The sequence below is a fragment of the Athene cunicularia genome, assembly GCF_003259725.1.
Source record: "Athene cunicularia isolate RWA chromosome Z unlocalized genomic scaffold, athCun1 chrZ_part2, whole genome shotgun sequence".
Taxonomy (NCBI): domain Eukaryota; kingdom Metazoa; phylum Chordata; class Aves; order Strigiformes; family Strigidae; genus Athene; species Athene cunicularia.
Genome location: NW_020799143.1, coordinates 14,297,993 through 14,316,098, shown reverse-complemented (window position 1 = coordinate 14,316,098; position 18,106 = coordinate 14,297,993). Strand labels below are relative to the sequence as shown.

At 39.1% G+C, this 18,106-nt stretch overlaps 1 protein-coding gene across 3 annotated transcripts in view; it reads right to left on the bottom strand.

The window, feature by feature from the left end:
- Positions 1-17,966, bottom strand: part of UBQLN1 (ubiquilin 1) — a 29,173-nt gene extending 11,207 nt beyond the window's left edge. For 2 of the 3 annotated variants that reach the window (XM_026866254.1, XM_026866255.1), the window contains exons 1-3: positions 17,671-17,826; positions 4,957-5,108; positions 101-216 (exon numbers count right to left, since the gene is read on the bottom strand). In XM_026866254.1, the coding sequence (XP_026722055.1) occupies positions 101-216; positions 4,957-5,108; positions 17,671-17,826 (424 nt within the window). Of the gene's footprint in view, positions 1-100; positions 217-4,956; positions 5,109-17,670 lie in introns of all 3 variants that reach the window. The other variant, XM_026866256.1, reaches the window with a different exon arrangement.
- Positions 17,967-18,106: the final 140 nt, after the last annotated feature.

The following is an 18,106-nucleotide window of genomic DNA, read 5'->3' as shown; positions in this document are numbered from 1 at the left end:
TATATATATATAAGTTCTGTCTATATTAGACTAAATCTTCAGGGACAATTACCTGAATCCAAGAGAAGTACCCACCATGCTACCTAACAAATATTCTTACCAAAGCCAAAAGGGTTACTATTCGTTGAAGCTGGTGTTGAGGTACTAATGTTTGATGTTGATGTGGTAGCAGTACTCCCAGTGGTGTTTGCTTGTTGAGCTGGGTGGTCTTGTGATCTAAAAAGGCAAGTTTATAAGCTGCAAGTTTAACAAGTTAACTTAAATAATGCCATTAAATACAGAAATAGTATTGCACTGACAATCTCAATTTACACTTTCTTTCTCAAAAAGGGAAAAAAAAAAAAAAAAAAAAAAAAAATCACACTATTATCTCTAGATGGCTTCCTGTAACAACACTTTCTTAGGCACCTGTAGTGTCATCATCTTCTCAGAACAGTAGTTTGAAACATTAAGAAAATGGATGGGCACCATTGCAGCCAGTATCACCTTCTCACCCTATCCCTAGGATGCCCACCAATTAATTGTTTCCTCTGTCCTTCCCTTGCTTTAAAGATCCTTGACTTATTCCACTATATTCAAATACTACTGATTACATGCCTGGGACTTAAAGAAATAAAGCCTAGCAAAATTTAACATCAGATATATTTCATGCCATATCTTTATTAGGATGCCTTACTGAATGTGAAATTCAATTAACATCTTACTTATAAGTGTCTACTATATATTTAGTATACAGTTTACTATATATAGTAAACACGTGTGTTTACTATATTTTGTCTTATAAGACAATTATAAGACCAATACCAGAATCTCAATAACCTTCAAGACTTAAAGAAAAGAGTAAAAATGTAGTTACACAAAGTTAAAGCCAACATAATTTAGCACAGGCACTAAAGGCTGTCCAAGAAATATACTCACCACAACTTTCTACTACAGAGGCAAACGTAAAAGAGATTGGGGACATGAGCTTTTATAAAGCTAACGTTGCCTCTATTCAAAAGAAGGCTAGTTTGAAACCCAAATCAGTTCTCCAGTCTCATTCAACAGCCAATCTCACAAATGCCTGTATTTGCAGAACTACAGCATAAAATAACTTCTAGAAACTGAGTTCACACCTCACACAAAGATTCAAGGATGTCATGCTTTAAAACCAGCTGGCAGCTAAACACCACACAGCCACTTATACTCACCCTCCCCCTGCTCCAGGGGATGAAAGAAAGAAAGAATTGGAGGGGTAAAGGTAAGGAGAGTTGTAGGTTGAGATAAAACTGATTTAATAATTGAAATGAAAGAAAATTAAAATACTAACATTACTCATAATAGTAATAACAGACTGTACAAGCTAGTGATGCACAATACGATTGCTCACCATCCTGATGCCCAGTCTGTTCTTAGCTAGCCATCCCAGCTGAAGGAAAATCCCCAAATCACAATCCCAAAAGAGCTTCATGGCCAACCCACATCTATACAATGAGCATAACATTACATGATATGGAATATTCCAGTGATCTATTTGGGTCTGTTGCTCTGGCTGTGCCCCTTCCCAGATTCTGGTACACCTGCACACTAGCAGGACATGGGAAGTTGAAGAGTCCTTGATTTCTTAGCAACAACTAAAACTATCAGTGTATTATGAACATTCTTCTCATACCAAATCCCATGCTGAATCTGAAACACTGCACTATTCTAGCTACTAAGAAGAAAAATTAGCTCTATCCCAGCTGAAACCAGGACAGAGGATCTGACAGTACACTAAATTTCATACCTCAGTTCATCTCACAGTACACTTCTGCTTCAAGAAGGGGGGGTGGGGTACAACTGAAAAAACACCTAACAACAAGCAAACCAAAAATACAAGACTGAGAGATGCCTCAAGTTCAGAGGCTTCCCCAAGGTTTTTAAGAGTTCTCTGACTCCAGGCTAAACATCAGCCACCAAAACCATAGACAGAAACCAAAGGAACAATTAAATACTTTGCACACTTCACAAGTTCTTTAGTTCTTTCAGCAAAACATCAACACCAGCTTTTAAGTATGCTGGTATTCCCTGTTGATCTGACCAGTGTTCTTGTAAACAGGTGAATAAAACACAGCATGCCAAATCATGAAGGTACAAGATGCCATGGGACCAAATCACCCCATTCAAGTTGTTACTGATGTTCTGGGTGTGAAGGAGGAAGCTAATTTGAGTCCACAAGATTTAACAGTTCTTCTAAAACTTAAGTCCACAGTAATTCCTATGAATTCAGGTTTGTGTATTTTAATTTTTATTTCTTTGTTGTTTACTTTCAGGTCTATCAAACCACACAGATTCTGTTGAATGAAAACCTGTTCTAGAGGAAATGTTCCAGACAGACACTAACAATCCAGGAAAAGGAATACCTGGATACCTGGCTTTGACATAAGCTGCCCTGACATAAGGCACCAAGTGAAGCTTTGAGGTGCTGAGAACAAGCATTAATACTCTGTAATATTAACAGCAACTGTGAACTTTGCACACAAGATGACTACTGTTAACCATGCAGCTGTAACTTCAGTGAGGAAGAGTAGACTCTATACTGACCACGGATCATCTGCTAGAGATATTTGGTTTCCTTTGGTCTAGAAAACACATAAATTTTTCCTCCATAAGCAAGAGGAAACTAATAAGCATAATACCCTATTTGTTTTTTCAACTGAGAAACTATTTTGAGAAGCAACCATACACCTTCATGTAACAGAAAAGGAAGGTTCTCAAAGCAGGACAGAAAAGTAGACAAAACTGAAAACAGTTCAGACTGTTTCTAAGGAAATTGGGAGTATATAACCTTAAGATAATGGTTTGTGTGTCAAGTTTGTCAACCTCAAGTCCTTGAGGGGAATTCCTGTAAAATATACATCATCTTTTATATCCATCTTGCCATTAGGTTTCCTCTTGTTGCAAATTGCAGGTGCTGAACTGGAACCCTGTATTCAGAAATTCAACGCATCTCTACTACCCGTTGCTAATCACTCACTGCTACTCTGACACTGTATAGGCCAGGTTACAGGATTACACTGGAAGCCTGTATCATTCTGAAAAACGTATCACAGTAATAAAATTACCTTTTTTCAACAAGGATTGTTTGGTATATATGAGGATCCTGTTTGAAAGTCACATTAATATTGTTTAGAAGGCAAAAGATAATCTTCAGATGCAGTTCTGGAATATAACTTTTTATTTATTCAAATATACAGCAGCAACAGCAACAATCAACAGAAAGGTAAATGGCATAGTGTAAAGTGGTTAGGAGCAATCCAGTCTTGATACTCACGGCCAAAAATCAGCACTTACCAGGCCATACAAGCAGGGTCTAAATCTTGCCTTTTGGATCAAGCATAAAATCCAGGAAGAATTTCAGTAAGATGGTTCAAGACAACGTTATACTTTCTCAAATGCAATTTTCATTGTGTTGACAATTCTCTTTAGCACATTTTTAGTTTATCTGAGCAAAGCTAGTATGTGATAACATTACTGCCTCATTTGAGGATAGTGTAGATACATGCAAAGGGTCTATAGATTTTTGTATGTACTTCTTTGTTTGAGACATGAGTAAAACCTTCTGAAGACAATGGTAATACACACTTCTAAAATTATTCAAAAAATGTGGAAGAGGGGAGACATGGCTTGCAGTGCTGACAGGACCGATGCAGGGACACCAAAATTCCTCAAGACCGATAAATGTGTCATTGCACATGGGTGCTCCTTTGAAGGTATGAGAGACTGGTATTTCAGTATGTACAGTTATTGCAGGGTCCAACCTAGAGGAAACTGTCCAAGTCAAAAGCATCCTGTCATCATGAAGCCTCTCTGCCACACTCAAGATTGCAGGCAAAAAAAGCAGAAGTCATGACAACAGCAGAATACTAATTCAGATGCACAAAGCACAAAATTGCAGTCTTAGCTAATATTATATATAAGATTGGGATGGCCTAAATTTCAGGCTGGTGAGGCATAGGGTAGGGAAGGGAGACCTCTGCCAGTGCCAATATATTTTGACAGAGACACAACTCCAGGACGGAGAAGATAGTCCCATCAGGATATGAGAATGTAACTGAAGACATCAGTTTCAACAGGTGCCTAAATTTAATGCTAATGTTACTAGCAGGCTTTTGTGACTTGGTGAGTGCTGGAAAAGAAAAGCATATTTCTTCTCTCTCAAGTTCCATGCTCTTTTCTTCATCATCTGACATCTTCACATAGTAGTAGATCCTTACCACGAACAATACACACTTAAGTAGAATAGAAGGAATAACACTTTCAGTCCAGAACAAGAAACATGTTATTGACTAGGCAAACCAGATTCAACTAGGGGATATATTACCCTACTTGCTGAAAGGATTTTTTAGTTGAGCCTTTTCCTTCTGGGCACTTCACAGGAACTAATGTGCAGATGACACAGCACAACTGATTAAATTTTCTTGTCATTTGAAAGTTGCCTCACCAAAACAAACAAAATTTAAAATCCAAGTCTTTCTGTTCAGCCAGATAAATTAGTTGCACTAAAGCAGTTCTCTCAAATTTTCTTTCCTTGTTTTACCAAAACAGTGATTAATGATTCACTGCAAGTCTTCATGAGTGAAAAGCTACACAACATATCTTTATGGACAGGAAGAGCTGATATCTAACAACTATGGAGCCAAAACACAGCCAGCACTTAGCACTAAAACCAAGAAGTTAAATAACACAAAAGCAAGAGACTTGTATTTAGAAACATGAATCCAATTAAAATACAAGAGTAACCAAATAAAAAAGCACTGTAATTTCAGACTGTTATTCTGTACCAACTGAGACTAGGCACCTGAATAAAGGGATTTATTCAAATCTAGATTTGCCCAACAGAAAGCTGTTAAGAATTTTTACTTACTACTTTACTTTTTATTGTTAAGTATTTTTACTTTTAGAGGTAAACAGAAGATCACTCATCAGTAAGGTTACCTGTTTTGTGTTTTGATAACCAGGTGAACAGTGAGTCCATCGTGAATTCCATGCTGAGTCAAAGTATCTTGATCTTTTAAAATTTTTCCAGCAAATATCAACACAAGCTGATCAGTGTGTGACTTGAAACGCTTAGAGATTTCTTCCTTGAACTAAACAAAAAAGTTAATAAGTTTATATAATTGACTACTGAACTATAATTTTTTTTTAATGATTTAAGGACAAGTTACTCTGTTCACATATAATGTATTATCCCACCTACACTGCACATTCTGTTTTAATAAAGTATTTCTAGCTTATGTAAGTTTGCTTTTTTTCCATAGGAAGATGCGAAATGGTTATTTCTTTTATTGTAGAATAAAAATTAGAAGTTTCACATCTAGATCACTAGTTATATAATTAGCAAGAACAAAAATGATTGCACTCACAAGTCTACTGTGGCTTCAATCAGGCTTGCATCTGTGACAATAAATATATACTAGTATATATAAATACATATGCACATTAAAGTATGTATATAATTTTATAGTAGAAAGTATACACTTACATATATACACACATGCCACTGAAGCCATCCATTGCTGAAAGACTGAGGATGAAGTGTCAAAAGTATGATAAATCTGTCTACACTTTTGATGGAATTGAACAAAGAAGTATCTTCTCTTCTTTGACATATGTTCCCACACAGGCAAAAGTTACCTCTCAGGTGGCTCTGCCTTCTCATTCAACATATGAAATAGCTACATGAAATGCAGTTGCAACCCAAGGCATGGTGCACAGACACATTCTTCAGCTGACCAGGAAATCATAAAACAACTGAACATGGAAGCCCACTGTATACCCTCTTGCCTTCCTAGCCAATAATAACCAGGTTATGCTTTGACTGAGTTCCAACTGAGATTTCTCTAGAAAAGAGACAGATTTCTCTAGAAAAATTTCTCTATTCTCTAGAAAAGTGCTCTCATTGAAAGCAAAAAATTCACAAAGCTTATAAAGGAAGATATCCAAGAAAAATGCTAAGGAATTACTTGGTTATAAGAAAGCCAGTTAAATTTATTCAACAACACTAGGCTAAGGAGGCTAAGTATTTTCACAACAATCTCAGGCAATTAAGAAGTCCTTCAAATGTTCACCCTATTTAACATTTTAAAATTAAGCTGACCACACTACTTTAAAAACATCCCAAACATCCTAAGGAATCCTCACTTCATATAGAAAAATAAAATGTTAATATTGCAATTAGTTATTAATATTACATTTTATAATAAGCAGGACTAAAAATGTAAAATGGTGAGTCTCTAATTGAGGGCTTATAGTATAGGAGGAAAAAACCCCCAGATTTTCTAAAAAAAAAAAAAAAAAAAAAAGAATCTGAGAGACAACAGAGGTAAAAAGCCTCTGTGTTTGGGTAAGATGTTGCCCTTGATTAGCTAAAAGCCTGCTCACAGAGTTAGTTCCATTTTTTGGGGAAACCACTTTTAAGTCAGCCTTTATACTGGCAATATTTAGACTTGCAAGTGTTCCAGAAAGTCACTCAGCACATTCCTTCCCAAAGTGGGTTACTTACCTGAATTATTCCTGAAATGTCTATCTAGTCTTTTCCTTGAGGTTCCCAGCTACATTTTTCCAAGAAATCTAATGCTTTTTCTTTGTTGTCCTGCCCACAATGGACAACACAACAGGTTGTTGTTCTCTGTAGAATAAAGGGTTGCAGTAAGGCTAATCTTTACTTGAGGGTTGTTTTCTAACCCAATCATTCACACTACTCTGGATTTTCAAATCCAGTTACTGGCCAAAATATTGCACACCAGTTCTTATCAATACTCAGTGGAAAACAAGGATAAACCCCACATCCTGCAACCTATATTCCTATTTATAAGAAAAAGTGAGAAATCCGTGTGGGAAAATATTCATGTAACAGTGCTGACTCACTTAACAGCTACAAACTCTAGAGCCTCTTCTGCAGAGCAACTAACTATTCAGGCAGTTGCTTCCTATTCTGCATGCTTCTGGTTAATTATCCTTAATACGCATTCCAAAGTAACATAAAATCAGAAGAAATAATACACATAATTTGGTACAATGTACAATTATGTACATGTACAACTGTTGTACCAAATTATGTACATATGTACAATATTTGGTATGACTAATGCATAAGAATAAAGAATTATCATACTGCGCCAACGTCATTTACCCAAACTCATTTATGATTGTCTTTCCCACAATATGTTGTGACAGTGAAATCCACAACTTAGTTCTCACTAGAAGGATAATTCTATGAATATAGTTTATACTACAGTATCATAGAATATATCAAGTTGGAAGGGACCCATAAGGATCTGAGTTCAACTCCCTGCTCCTTGCAGGACTACCTAAAAGCAAACTGTATTACTAAGAGCATTGTCCAAATGCTCCTTGAATTCTCACACTTGATGCCATGACCACTTCCTTGGAGAGCCTGTTCCAGAGAGTGACCACCCTCACAGTGAAGGCCGTTTTCCTAATGTCCAACCTGAACTCCCCCTGACGCAGCTTCATTCCATTTCCTTGTGTCCTATTGCTGGTCACCAGAGAGATCAGCACCTTCTCTGCTGCCCTCCCCAAGGAAGTTGTAGACTGCAAGGAGGTCACCCCTCAGCCCTCTTTTCTGCAAGATAAACAAGACAAGTGACCTCAGCCACTCCTTGGAAGTCTTGCCGCCAAGGCCCTCCATGACCTTAGTCACCGTCCTCTGGACATACTCTAGTAGTTTGATGTCCTTCAAATTAGTCTATCTTAAATCAAGCCCCGTAACACATTTCTAGAAGCTGCTATTTACCCTTAAGGTCAAGGAAACAAAACACCATTTATAGAACATAACCAAACAGCATCTAATATAGATGCTGTATACAGGCATGACAGATCTAGTATAGAGGCATCAAGGTTACACCCTTCCTTTTCCCTACTTGCATATAATGTCATTTAGATGATCTGCAAAAACACTACAGTAAGACATTAATCGAACAGCCAATACACCAGGACCCCCAAAACCTCTACAGAACATGCATACATGATCCAAATACAAAACAGATCTCTTTCCAGCCACAGTAATAAAACTATAAAGAATACTGAGCCAGTTTTGGCTAACTGAGGCATATAAAAAGCCTAACAGAAATGCAAAAAGACTCAGGTCTCTATCAGTTTCACCTGCATTCAGCACAACCTTGGGACTTCTGAAATGCCAAGGTATAAGGAAGACCAAGCCCTCTGTTTTGACACTTCAGTCACAGAAGACTACTACATATAACTTAGGTTAACGTGGAAGATATTTTGCAAATGAGTCTGCTGATTAGTGTTAACAGTCAAAGTTCCAATCAATAAAAGATTAGGTCCACACACTATTTTCTGCTGAGTCAGGGGGAAGAGAATCATCTATACATTTATAAAGCAGAATTCCAAACCCCATTTTCAATACATGTTGATAATTAAAAAAAAAATCCAACAAAAAAAACCCACAACCAAACATCTAGTATGTTGCTTCTGGGGGAACAAAAAACCCACAACAAAATATGAATGTCAGTCTTCTGTATACCTGCCAATACTTGATTATTAGTCTTAGGATGGATTTGGCACAAGTCACTACTGTCTGCACTGTGAAATAACATCAAGGAGGGTGGAAGAGAAGACTCCTTACCATCCTCTGGAGGCAAAGAGCTATCTTCAGTATTCTCTTCTTTCACTGAATGGTATTGGTAATTAAAGGTAACTGAACTGCAAGACCATTTCCCCACAGTAAAGGGAAAAATCCAGAAGTTCCTTTAAATTCAAACAGTGAAAGGACAAGAGAAATGACTGGCAACAGCATTCTTACTCCCACAGACCTTATCTGTGAAGTTCATATAGAACTCCCCACCATTCTTAGTGGCATCAAATAACTTAAGGGATTAGGTGTTTGTCCAGGGTTTGAGTGGCAGGTTTTTTTGATAGCAGGGGAGGGGGCTACAATGGTGGTCCCTGTGAGAAAATTCTCAAAGCTCACCCAGCTTCAAGTCTGACCTGCCTTTGCACCAAGGCCGGGCCAATTAGTGATGGTGGCTGCACCTCTGTGATAATGTATTTAAGAAGGGGAACCTGGGAAAAGTTTCGGAAGTTGAGAACATCTGTGTAAACACCAAGGTCAGTGAAAGAATGGAGAAGGGGAGGAAGTGCACCAGAGCACACTCCCCTGTATCCCGCCCCCCTGCCACCCATGGGGTCTACAGTGGAGCAGATGCTGACCTACAGCCTGTGGGGGGGTCCCACGCCAGGACAGGTGACTGCACCTGAAGAAAGCTGGTATCCTGTGGGAAGAAGCCCCCACTGCTGTAGTTCAGCACTGGGAGGACTGCAACAGGCAGGGGTGACCCACACACATGTGGGAGTAACTCATGTCAGAGCTGGTTTGTGGAGGACACTCTACTGTGAGAAGGGCCCGTGCTGGAACAGGGAAGGAATGCCAAAATCATGTCTCCCCACCCCACTGAGGTGGAAGAGGCTGCAGGACTGACAGCACCCCCCCATTCCCTGCCTCTGGGTGGAGAGAAGGTAGAGAGAGATATGGGGAGCAAAGCTGAGCCTGAGAAGAAGGCAGGAGTGAGGGGAAGGAGTTTTCAAGATGTGGTAATGCTTCTCTCAGTCCTACTCTATCTGTTAAGTGTTGGTGTTGTTGCTAGTATGTATTAAATTCATGGGGGTTTTTTCTCCCCCTAATAAGTCTGTCTTTTGTCTGTGACCATAATGGGTGAGTCATTCCTCTCTGTCCTTACATTGATTGCTGAGCCTTTTACTTTATTTTCTCCTTCCCAGCACTGGGGCAGAAGAGGGGAGTGAGCAACTGCATGGTGTTCAGTTGCCCTCTGAGCTCAAACCACCTTTATTTTCTCCTTCTCAGAGCTGGGTAGGAAGGAGGGAAGGAACGGCTGCATGGTGCTCAGTTGCCCTCTGGGCTCAAACAATGACAGTGCTACAGAGCTACGGTAAAAAAAAGACAGCATAAGCAGTGAAGACCTCTATCCCAATTTTCTTTCCCCTAAACGGAACCGTAAACTTCAAACTACTACGTATCACTCAGAGCCTCAAATTAAACATATACAACATACACAATCAACAGCAAAGGGAATAAAGGAAATGAGATTATGAAGATGGGAATTAATATACATTTAGCCAGTTGTAAGAAAATATACTTTGGTATTGTTTAAATCTTCACTTTGTGCAACTGAACTAAATAACTATCAGCAAGCTACAGTTAAAATACTTTACTACCTGGGAAAATCTAAAGTAGGAGCTCAAAGTGTCACTGTCTGGCAAACAGGAGCATTTCTGTCCAATTCTCCTACTGCACTAACTCTAGTCTCTGAAGCTAGTTTTGCTGAAGCACATTGCCCACATTACCATTTTACCTAGAGTTAACTTGTTTCTATCAATTTATTATTTTTTTTTTAAGGACAGAAACAGTGTAATTTTTAACACTGAGAACATGCACATTTTTTTAGCAGCACACAAGCACTTCTCTTTTACACTCTCAGTTTCCATGCCAAATACCCTCATCTTTTAAAGACAACTTTTAAAAACACTACCCAATACTCCACGAACAAAACTTGGCTTTTTTGTTCCATGTTAACACAAAAAAGGCTCCATGGAGCAAGTTAGGACTTCTATTACACCTGCTCAGCTTGATTGCCTCTGAAGGTTTTGCAAGGTATAGGTAGACACCACAAGTGATGCCCTGTGCTGAGCAAATGCACGCTCATACCTGGGCTAGTTAAAGTAAACATTTTGTCACTAAACAAAGTAAATGTCTGAATACACATGAAGAACAGCTGACTAAAAACAGAGTTTTGGACTGTCATTTCACAGAGCAGATCCATATTTTAAACATTAACATATTAATATCTGACCATCTGGCAAGTTGGCTTAGAAAGAGCCTGGTAAAAAGTTATTTCAGGCAAAGTAGAAATCTTAACATGCAAACTATCCTTTGGTATATTACCTCCATATAAAGATTCAAAAGCTTTTACTGACTCACTGTATGACATCAAAACTAGTAACTCCAATAACATTACTATCCATTCACATGACAAAGTGCTGTGAAAAAGGAATAAGGATAAAACAAATAAATGAAAAGTACTTTCCCAAATCCTCTCAACTGTGGCTTAATAAGATACACCTGAAAATTAAATTACAGTAACAGTCTGAAAGAGGCTTTAGGGAACTGACATCCAATTCCCACTGAAAAGTCACAGAAAACAGGTCCCTAAAAACTGCAACTGCTTTGAAAATACTAAGCTACAATTTTAAGTAGATGACAATAAAAAAATCCCAAAGTTGCTGACTCTCCACACAGCAAACTCTGTTTTGAGCACAGTAGTGGATGACATGGAAGCAAAGGTTTGTATCTAAAGGGCTGAACCGCAGGTTACGTTTCCAGCAGTCCCTCAAACAGTTCTACAGAGAAAGATTTCTCAAATCATATTACCTTGATCAGCACTGCTGTTTCAAAACACAGCCACGATTATTTAAACTTTCAACCGCCATTCCTATTAACATACACAGTTAAGTGTATTAGCTGGACTCCAGTCTTTCTTACATCCACACCCAACAGTTTCAACAGAGGCCAACTTTGATGAGCTCCAGCTTTCTTTTACATAATAGAATTAATGGCTACAGGTCTTCTTGACCCAAGAAATAAGGAAGCAAACACACTCATGGTACTACAACCAGTGATAGCTGTGGTCTCCTTTCCTGGTGAATCATACTGGGTAATCACACCTGACTGTGAATTAAAGCAAGACAGTTAAAACAGGGTTTTAATTCTTGGACATCATAGAAGAAGAGGGACAAGAATTTGTGGCTTCAAGCAGGAAAGCACTTTTGGCCTCCAGCCCATAGTTTTCAGTAGATAGTATAGCTAGAAAGCGCACCCAGAATTAGACTTCTTTATAAGTGTATTCTGTCTTTCATGTCTTGATGGAGTTACTATCTTCCTATGTTTTTGCCAATGACCCATGGTGGTTTTACAATCAAGTTCTCAAATCACTGCAACCAAATCAAATTCACAAAATAAACTCATCTCGGGAAACAAATTCAGATTCTTGAGGAGCTTACAAGACTAGTAGCCCATAAAGAAAAACTGCAGCAGTGCAAACTAGTGAAAAGGGCTCAAGACTCTAGTCAGTTCTATCCCTTCCAGGCATCCATCAGCAAGCCATTCCACTCCTCCATGCTTTGACTTAGTGAAAATGGTTAGCAACACTTCCCTTCTCTATAAAACCACTTTGCAATCTACCAGTGGAAAGGGTTGCACTTGCAACAGAATTAGTCTGTTCTCTAGAAATAGGATTCTTTCACTAGAGCTCCTTTTTGAGAATCTACCCAATACTTTTTTTCATGAGACAGCATAAGATGTTTTATCCTTCAGCTTCGCTGAGAGGAGCTTGAGCAACATCCATTCTTTCTGAGGAAACACTGAGTTACTGCCAAGGGAAGAACTTATCTGACCTTCTTTGTGAGAATCTTCAAAGAGTCTGACTTTATCAAGTTTTAAATTTAAGTTGATACAGAATGTAATGATGAATGGACTACCAACATAATGGCTAACATTCTTTTCAGCCTGTCAGTGGTAGGGAACAATTAACCCCATCAACAACGAAGTCGAAACAAAAGCATTTCTCTCTGTGTTGCCATGTATTTCCAATTCTTAAGATTTTGGCCTAACCTTAGTCCTAGACAGTGATCCTCCTTACACAGCCAAGGTTCATAGACACTAGATTGAGATGCTGACTGGGGTCTAAAATAAATATATAGAATATCTTACCATGACACCTCTACCAGAGCTATTCGTTCATTAGGGTTTTCTCTACTGTTGGAAATTCCGAACAGTATATAGGAAAATCTTTTAAAAATTCTGTGACACTAGTGACTGAAGGTGAAAGATACTAGCAAAACAAACCCACAAGAAATCACGGGAGGAAGGCAGGTCCTATTTGACATGGATAAAAGTTTAAAAAAGGATAAAATAATTGAAATATCAAAATTAAACTGTAACTCTGCAAAAAAGCACCTGCACACAAGTCACTTCACAGAATTACTTAAACAGGGATTTTTATTTTACTATACCTATCTGTCATTTATCAGAAAACACTTGCTAAGTACCATGGTTGGACAGGTGATACTTTTGGACTAAGCCAATTGACTTTCTTGACAATATAACTTCTTCTAAAAGTTTTTATTTTACCAAAAAGCCATCTACCATTACTCTAAAATAATTTCAGTAAAGTTTCCAAAATGAGAAAAAAAAAATCTTAAACACAAATAATCAGAATACACTGCAAGGTCAACTCCGTGAAGAGTCACAAAGATGTGTCTCAATGCACTGAGACACCAGAAAATGGAAAACCTAATGCTAAACAATTCATGTACTCAACTGCCTTCAGTGCCAACAGAAAACTAAATCATAATCCTGGAAAGAGAGGAACAAACTTGACTCCATTATATGGTTTCCACCTCTTTTGTTGTACCATTGAATAATCCCTGGACTACAGACAGAGTTGAATTAAGTTAAAAGAATTTAAATTAAACTGTTCTTCAGAAGCAAAACTTTACATAAAATATTAAAAGCATATGCAAGTCAGGAAAGATGCTCCATGACCACATCACCCAATATTCCCCTTAACATTTACACCCATGTGATCTTTGTAAGCAGAATACTACCAATTTGAGATTGTGAGAACCAGACACAAATCTGAAACCCTTCACTTATGGATTTCAAGTTTCAGGCATAAACTGTACATCAGAGAACACAACTTTACAAGATCTCCACTTGACAAGAAGCAGAGTCTCAACACAATGTATACATTCACACATACAATTCAGTAGGCCAGATTTTTTATCTATAATTTACTGTAGTATAGAAAGCACAATATTTATGCATACACTTGGTTTAAAAAAATATATTACATGCTGTTAAGTATGCTATTACTGAAAACAGTATTCCACACTGAAGAGAAATTCCATAAAAAGGCTGAAGTTAAACAAAAATGGAAAAAATAAAAATGCAAGAGAATCAAATCTATTTTCTGTGCAGCTAAACTGAATTTCACTAACTTTTAAGATGGGCATTACTCTGAAATTTTCAGATAATCACAGAATTGACAATAATTGTCTGCAAGAACAAGCTTCTGAAATTATTAGTGCAGATTTGCTATATCCACTATTTGTTGACCTATCAGTTAAAAATACACAGAAAAGCATGTTATTTGGTTTCAGAATTGTCATTTTCACACAACACACAACTTGGTATCTTACAGTCTGCACAAACATTGGTGGACAGTAACTCTTCAGTTACAATAAACTCTTGAACACTGCAAATGTCAGAACTGGGCATTACAAGAAGCACACCATCAAATCTCAGCAAGTTTTAACTCTTCTAAAAAATTCCTTTATGGTGTAAACAGTCTAAATGATGAAAGTAAAGCTGTTTTTCCATGCAACTGGTTTCAACACCTCATCACTCAAACAATTCAAATCATTCACCAAGACATTAAGACATGAGCTGTCCATAACATGAGTGCACTTTGTATACAGGCTTTATTAAAACACATTATTAAAGTTAACTCTTCTAAGCAAGGAATTGCAAAGATTATATTGCCATGAAGACAGAAAATACATCAAAGAGGGGGGAAGACAGAAGACAAATAGTTCTACTGAGCTAAAGTGCCAGCACTGTCAGGGTCAGCTAGTCAGCAGGCTTATAGGTATTCACCTTTACCCACCATGTCTTCATCAAGTCTTTGCACAGAGCAAGATCAGTATGATACCCAGTCAAGAAAGCAAATATTTGTTCCTTGTACTAATACTGAGCCAAACTGTGCTCAACACAATCAAATAGGTTCCACCAAAAAAAAAAAAGACAGTGGTACTTGCAAACAACTGACCTTACAGAGGGGGTTTATACTTGAAGGTTATTTTCCATTCCAACCTGCATATTCCTTCTAGCTGCACAACACAGGATCACCAAGAGCAAATCCTATGTTGTTGGTGTCTTCCAACACAGGGAAAAGTCTTCTTGACTTAGGATGGTTGCAAACCAGATTTACATTTACAGAGCAATATAAAACGTTATTTGTGTAGTCCTAAATTTGGTTCTGATGATCCAAAATATTTACCTAAAGAGCATTCCAACATGACTGCAAACAAATAAACAAGTGAAACCACTAAGTCATAATATTAACTACAGAAGTATACAACTGAATGGGTTTTATTTTCCTGTATGAGTTTAGGGTTGTTTGGGTTTTTTTCCAACTTGCAAATATGGCAGGTTTTGCTGGCCCATCTATGCCAACAGAACAAACCACCTGCTGATGCCAGATGTAAACAGATGTTCATGTTGGTTTGTATTTGAGATTATTTTCAAGGCTGGATCTGGAAACATCGCATCTACTGTTCAGGGTTATTATAAACAACAGCTTGTGTTTACAGTTTAAGAGAGATAGCCAATGCTGTTCGCACTACAGGGACAGTGTATTTTTTAGTGCTAGCTGTGACTGTGACTCCAGGCTGACCCACAGAGGCAATCTTGCTTCACAGAAACCAAGCTATAACTGGAGATCTAACATTTTAACAGCAGCTCCAAGAGAGACAACATTCAGAGTTTAAGATATCTGTGGATAACAAAGACATTTTAGGCAGTGTGTTCTGTGAATTATCTAAACTTGCAAGGCTGCCTTTAGTTAAAATCCATGTTCTTGCTAGGTTGTATAACTATTCTGGTTTAAGACAATTGCTTATTGGAAAACCTGGCAGCCCCACTGGCATTCACATTTCAAACAATCTTGTTAGTCAAATATATTATAAAATTAACATTTTAAGTAAATCTGTTTATAATTCCTGAAGGACTCACACTAACAGCACACTGCTTTTCAGGACAAATGTGATCCTCAGGTTAGATCCAGTATATGAACCTCTTTTTAAAAACAAAACAAAAAAAAACAAATCTGCAAAGATTTTTACAAAAACTGCATTGACACTGCTCACAAATCTATGGAGAACAGAGAAGTGAAAAGCACCCCTTTCAGACTGAGATTGCTGGGAAAGCAGTGGACAACATTAAAAAGCAAACACAGTCATTTTATTTTTGAGAGAAATGTCTAGATTAAGCCTGCAGAGAGAGTAGCTGATAGCATACGATACTGCAGCTCCAAAAAGACCAATGAAGACAAGAGTAGTCTCACCCTTCTGGCAGCTAGAGAGAAGACCTCAGTGAAACTTATGTCTGGGATATTTATAAGCCAAATGCTGAAATAAAAAACTCTCAATCTAAAACAGACTTATGGGTAGAAACTTCAAAGAAATATCAGCATTTTGTCTCTTCACAGCAACTAGATGGAGCAAGAGTCTGATATTCTAGCTAAACTGCTGGCATTATATTTTACACCCGGGAGCCTTTAATTCATATTTTCTATCCTCCTCTGATAATCACACAGTGTCTTTCAGCTTATCCATAAAGAATGATTTCAATCTCTGTATCTAGACACCAGTGGCACTCTCACACATGTAACCTTTTTTTAGTGAGGTCTGAGTTTATCAGCCATACCAAAAAAAAGCAAAGTTGACCAAGTCACTTCATTCAGTGAGATTTTAGTGAGAATTTCCAATAAATTCTATAGAAAATAAAGTAAAGTCTGCATCTCCTTCAGGAACTTCATTTTCTGGAGTATTTTAACAGAGCAACATCTACATTCTTCAGAACTAGAAGACTCAGGCTTTACAGAGCCTCTACGTTACACTTTGATTACACCTCTTCTATGATTTGAAGTTTTCTAATCTAAATAAATGAAGTTCTGATCAATGCATGGAAAAACCTCCAAGAAAAACAGAAGAGTTACAGAAAGTAGTGTCAATGATTCAGTAGGTATCACTGCTTCTGTTGAGCCAAAGGCACCATGGGGCACGGACTCCCACAAAACATAAAAAAGACACTAATAATTCAGAGTTATCTGACAGCACCGCCATACTAAGTATCATATCAATAATTAGAACATTTAGGTACAGAAGAATAAATGTTTTATTTTTATTGCAAACTCTACAGATGTAGTCTGAAGACAACACTTCCCTAAAACTAAGACATCTTTGCATAACTTACTCGCTCTTTTTAAAGACACTTTTAGATCAAAATAACCACTGACAACACAGCACTGCGACGAAGGTGTCTACAGACGTTTTCTATAATCATGCTAAGTAGCCAGGCAGACTCCTACTCGCAGACTGAGTCAGCTCGACGGAACAACTCGCAGTTAGAAAAGGAGCTACACAGACCTCCCGGGCCGGCTCTCAGCATTACAACAGGGAGGAGATAAAGTGGGGAGGAGGAGATGAAGCGGGAGGTTTCTTCACTACCCCCACTAGCCTCAGAGGGCAGCAGCCCTCTCCTGGGCCGGGATCGGCCCTGGTACTCGCCCAGCAGTGCCTAGAGCAGTCGGGGCGGGCAGGAGCTGCTTTGTCACCGGGAAGGGCCCTCGCTCTGCAATGCTAGGGGCGGGAATCGCAACCGTGGGCTCTTCTCCCGAGCCGCGCTCTACCTGGTCCCAGGCTCTAACCTCGGCTTGGCTACTCCCGCCAGGGCCCCGCAGCCCCCGCTGCTCATCTCCTCGTCCACCGGCCCGCCAGCCCCCCTCAGCCAACCCCACTGCATCTCACCTGCCGGATGCTGCTTGTTTCAGACACGGCAAACTCCTCTTTCTCTTTGGGAGTCTTCACAGTGACTTTGATGATCCGCGGCTCGGCGGCGGAGCCCCGGGTGGGGGAGTCTGGGGGGCTGCGACCCCCCGCGGGACCCTCCGCGCTCTCCGACATGCCTCTCCCCGTATGAAAGACCTGGTCGGCAGCGGACGCACAGCTCCCAACAGCTGCAGGCAGGCCCTCGGCACCGTACAGCGTCTGCAACACCCGCTCCCGCAGTGGCGGGCGGAAACTACCGGCCCGGGCGCGGCGCGCACTTATGACGCCTCACATCAGGGAAGTTACTAGAAAGGGGAGCGGCCTGCCCGGGCGTGGGCTGGCCCGTCTCGCTACACGCATGCGCAATGGGGGAGCCGGGTGTTGGCGCGTGGCCCCGCATGCGCCGGAAGCTCCG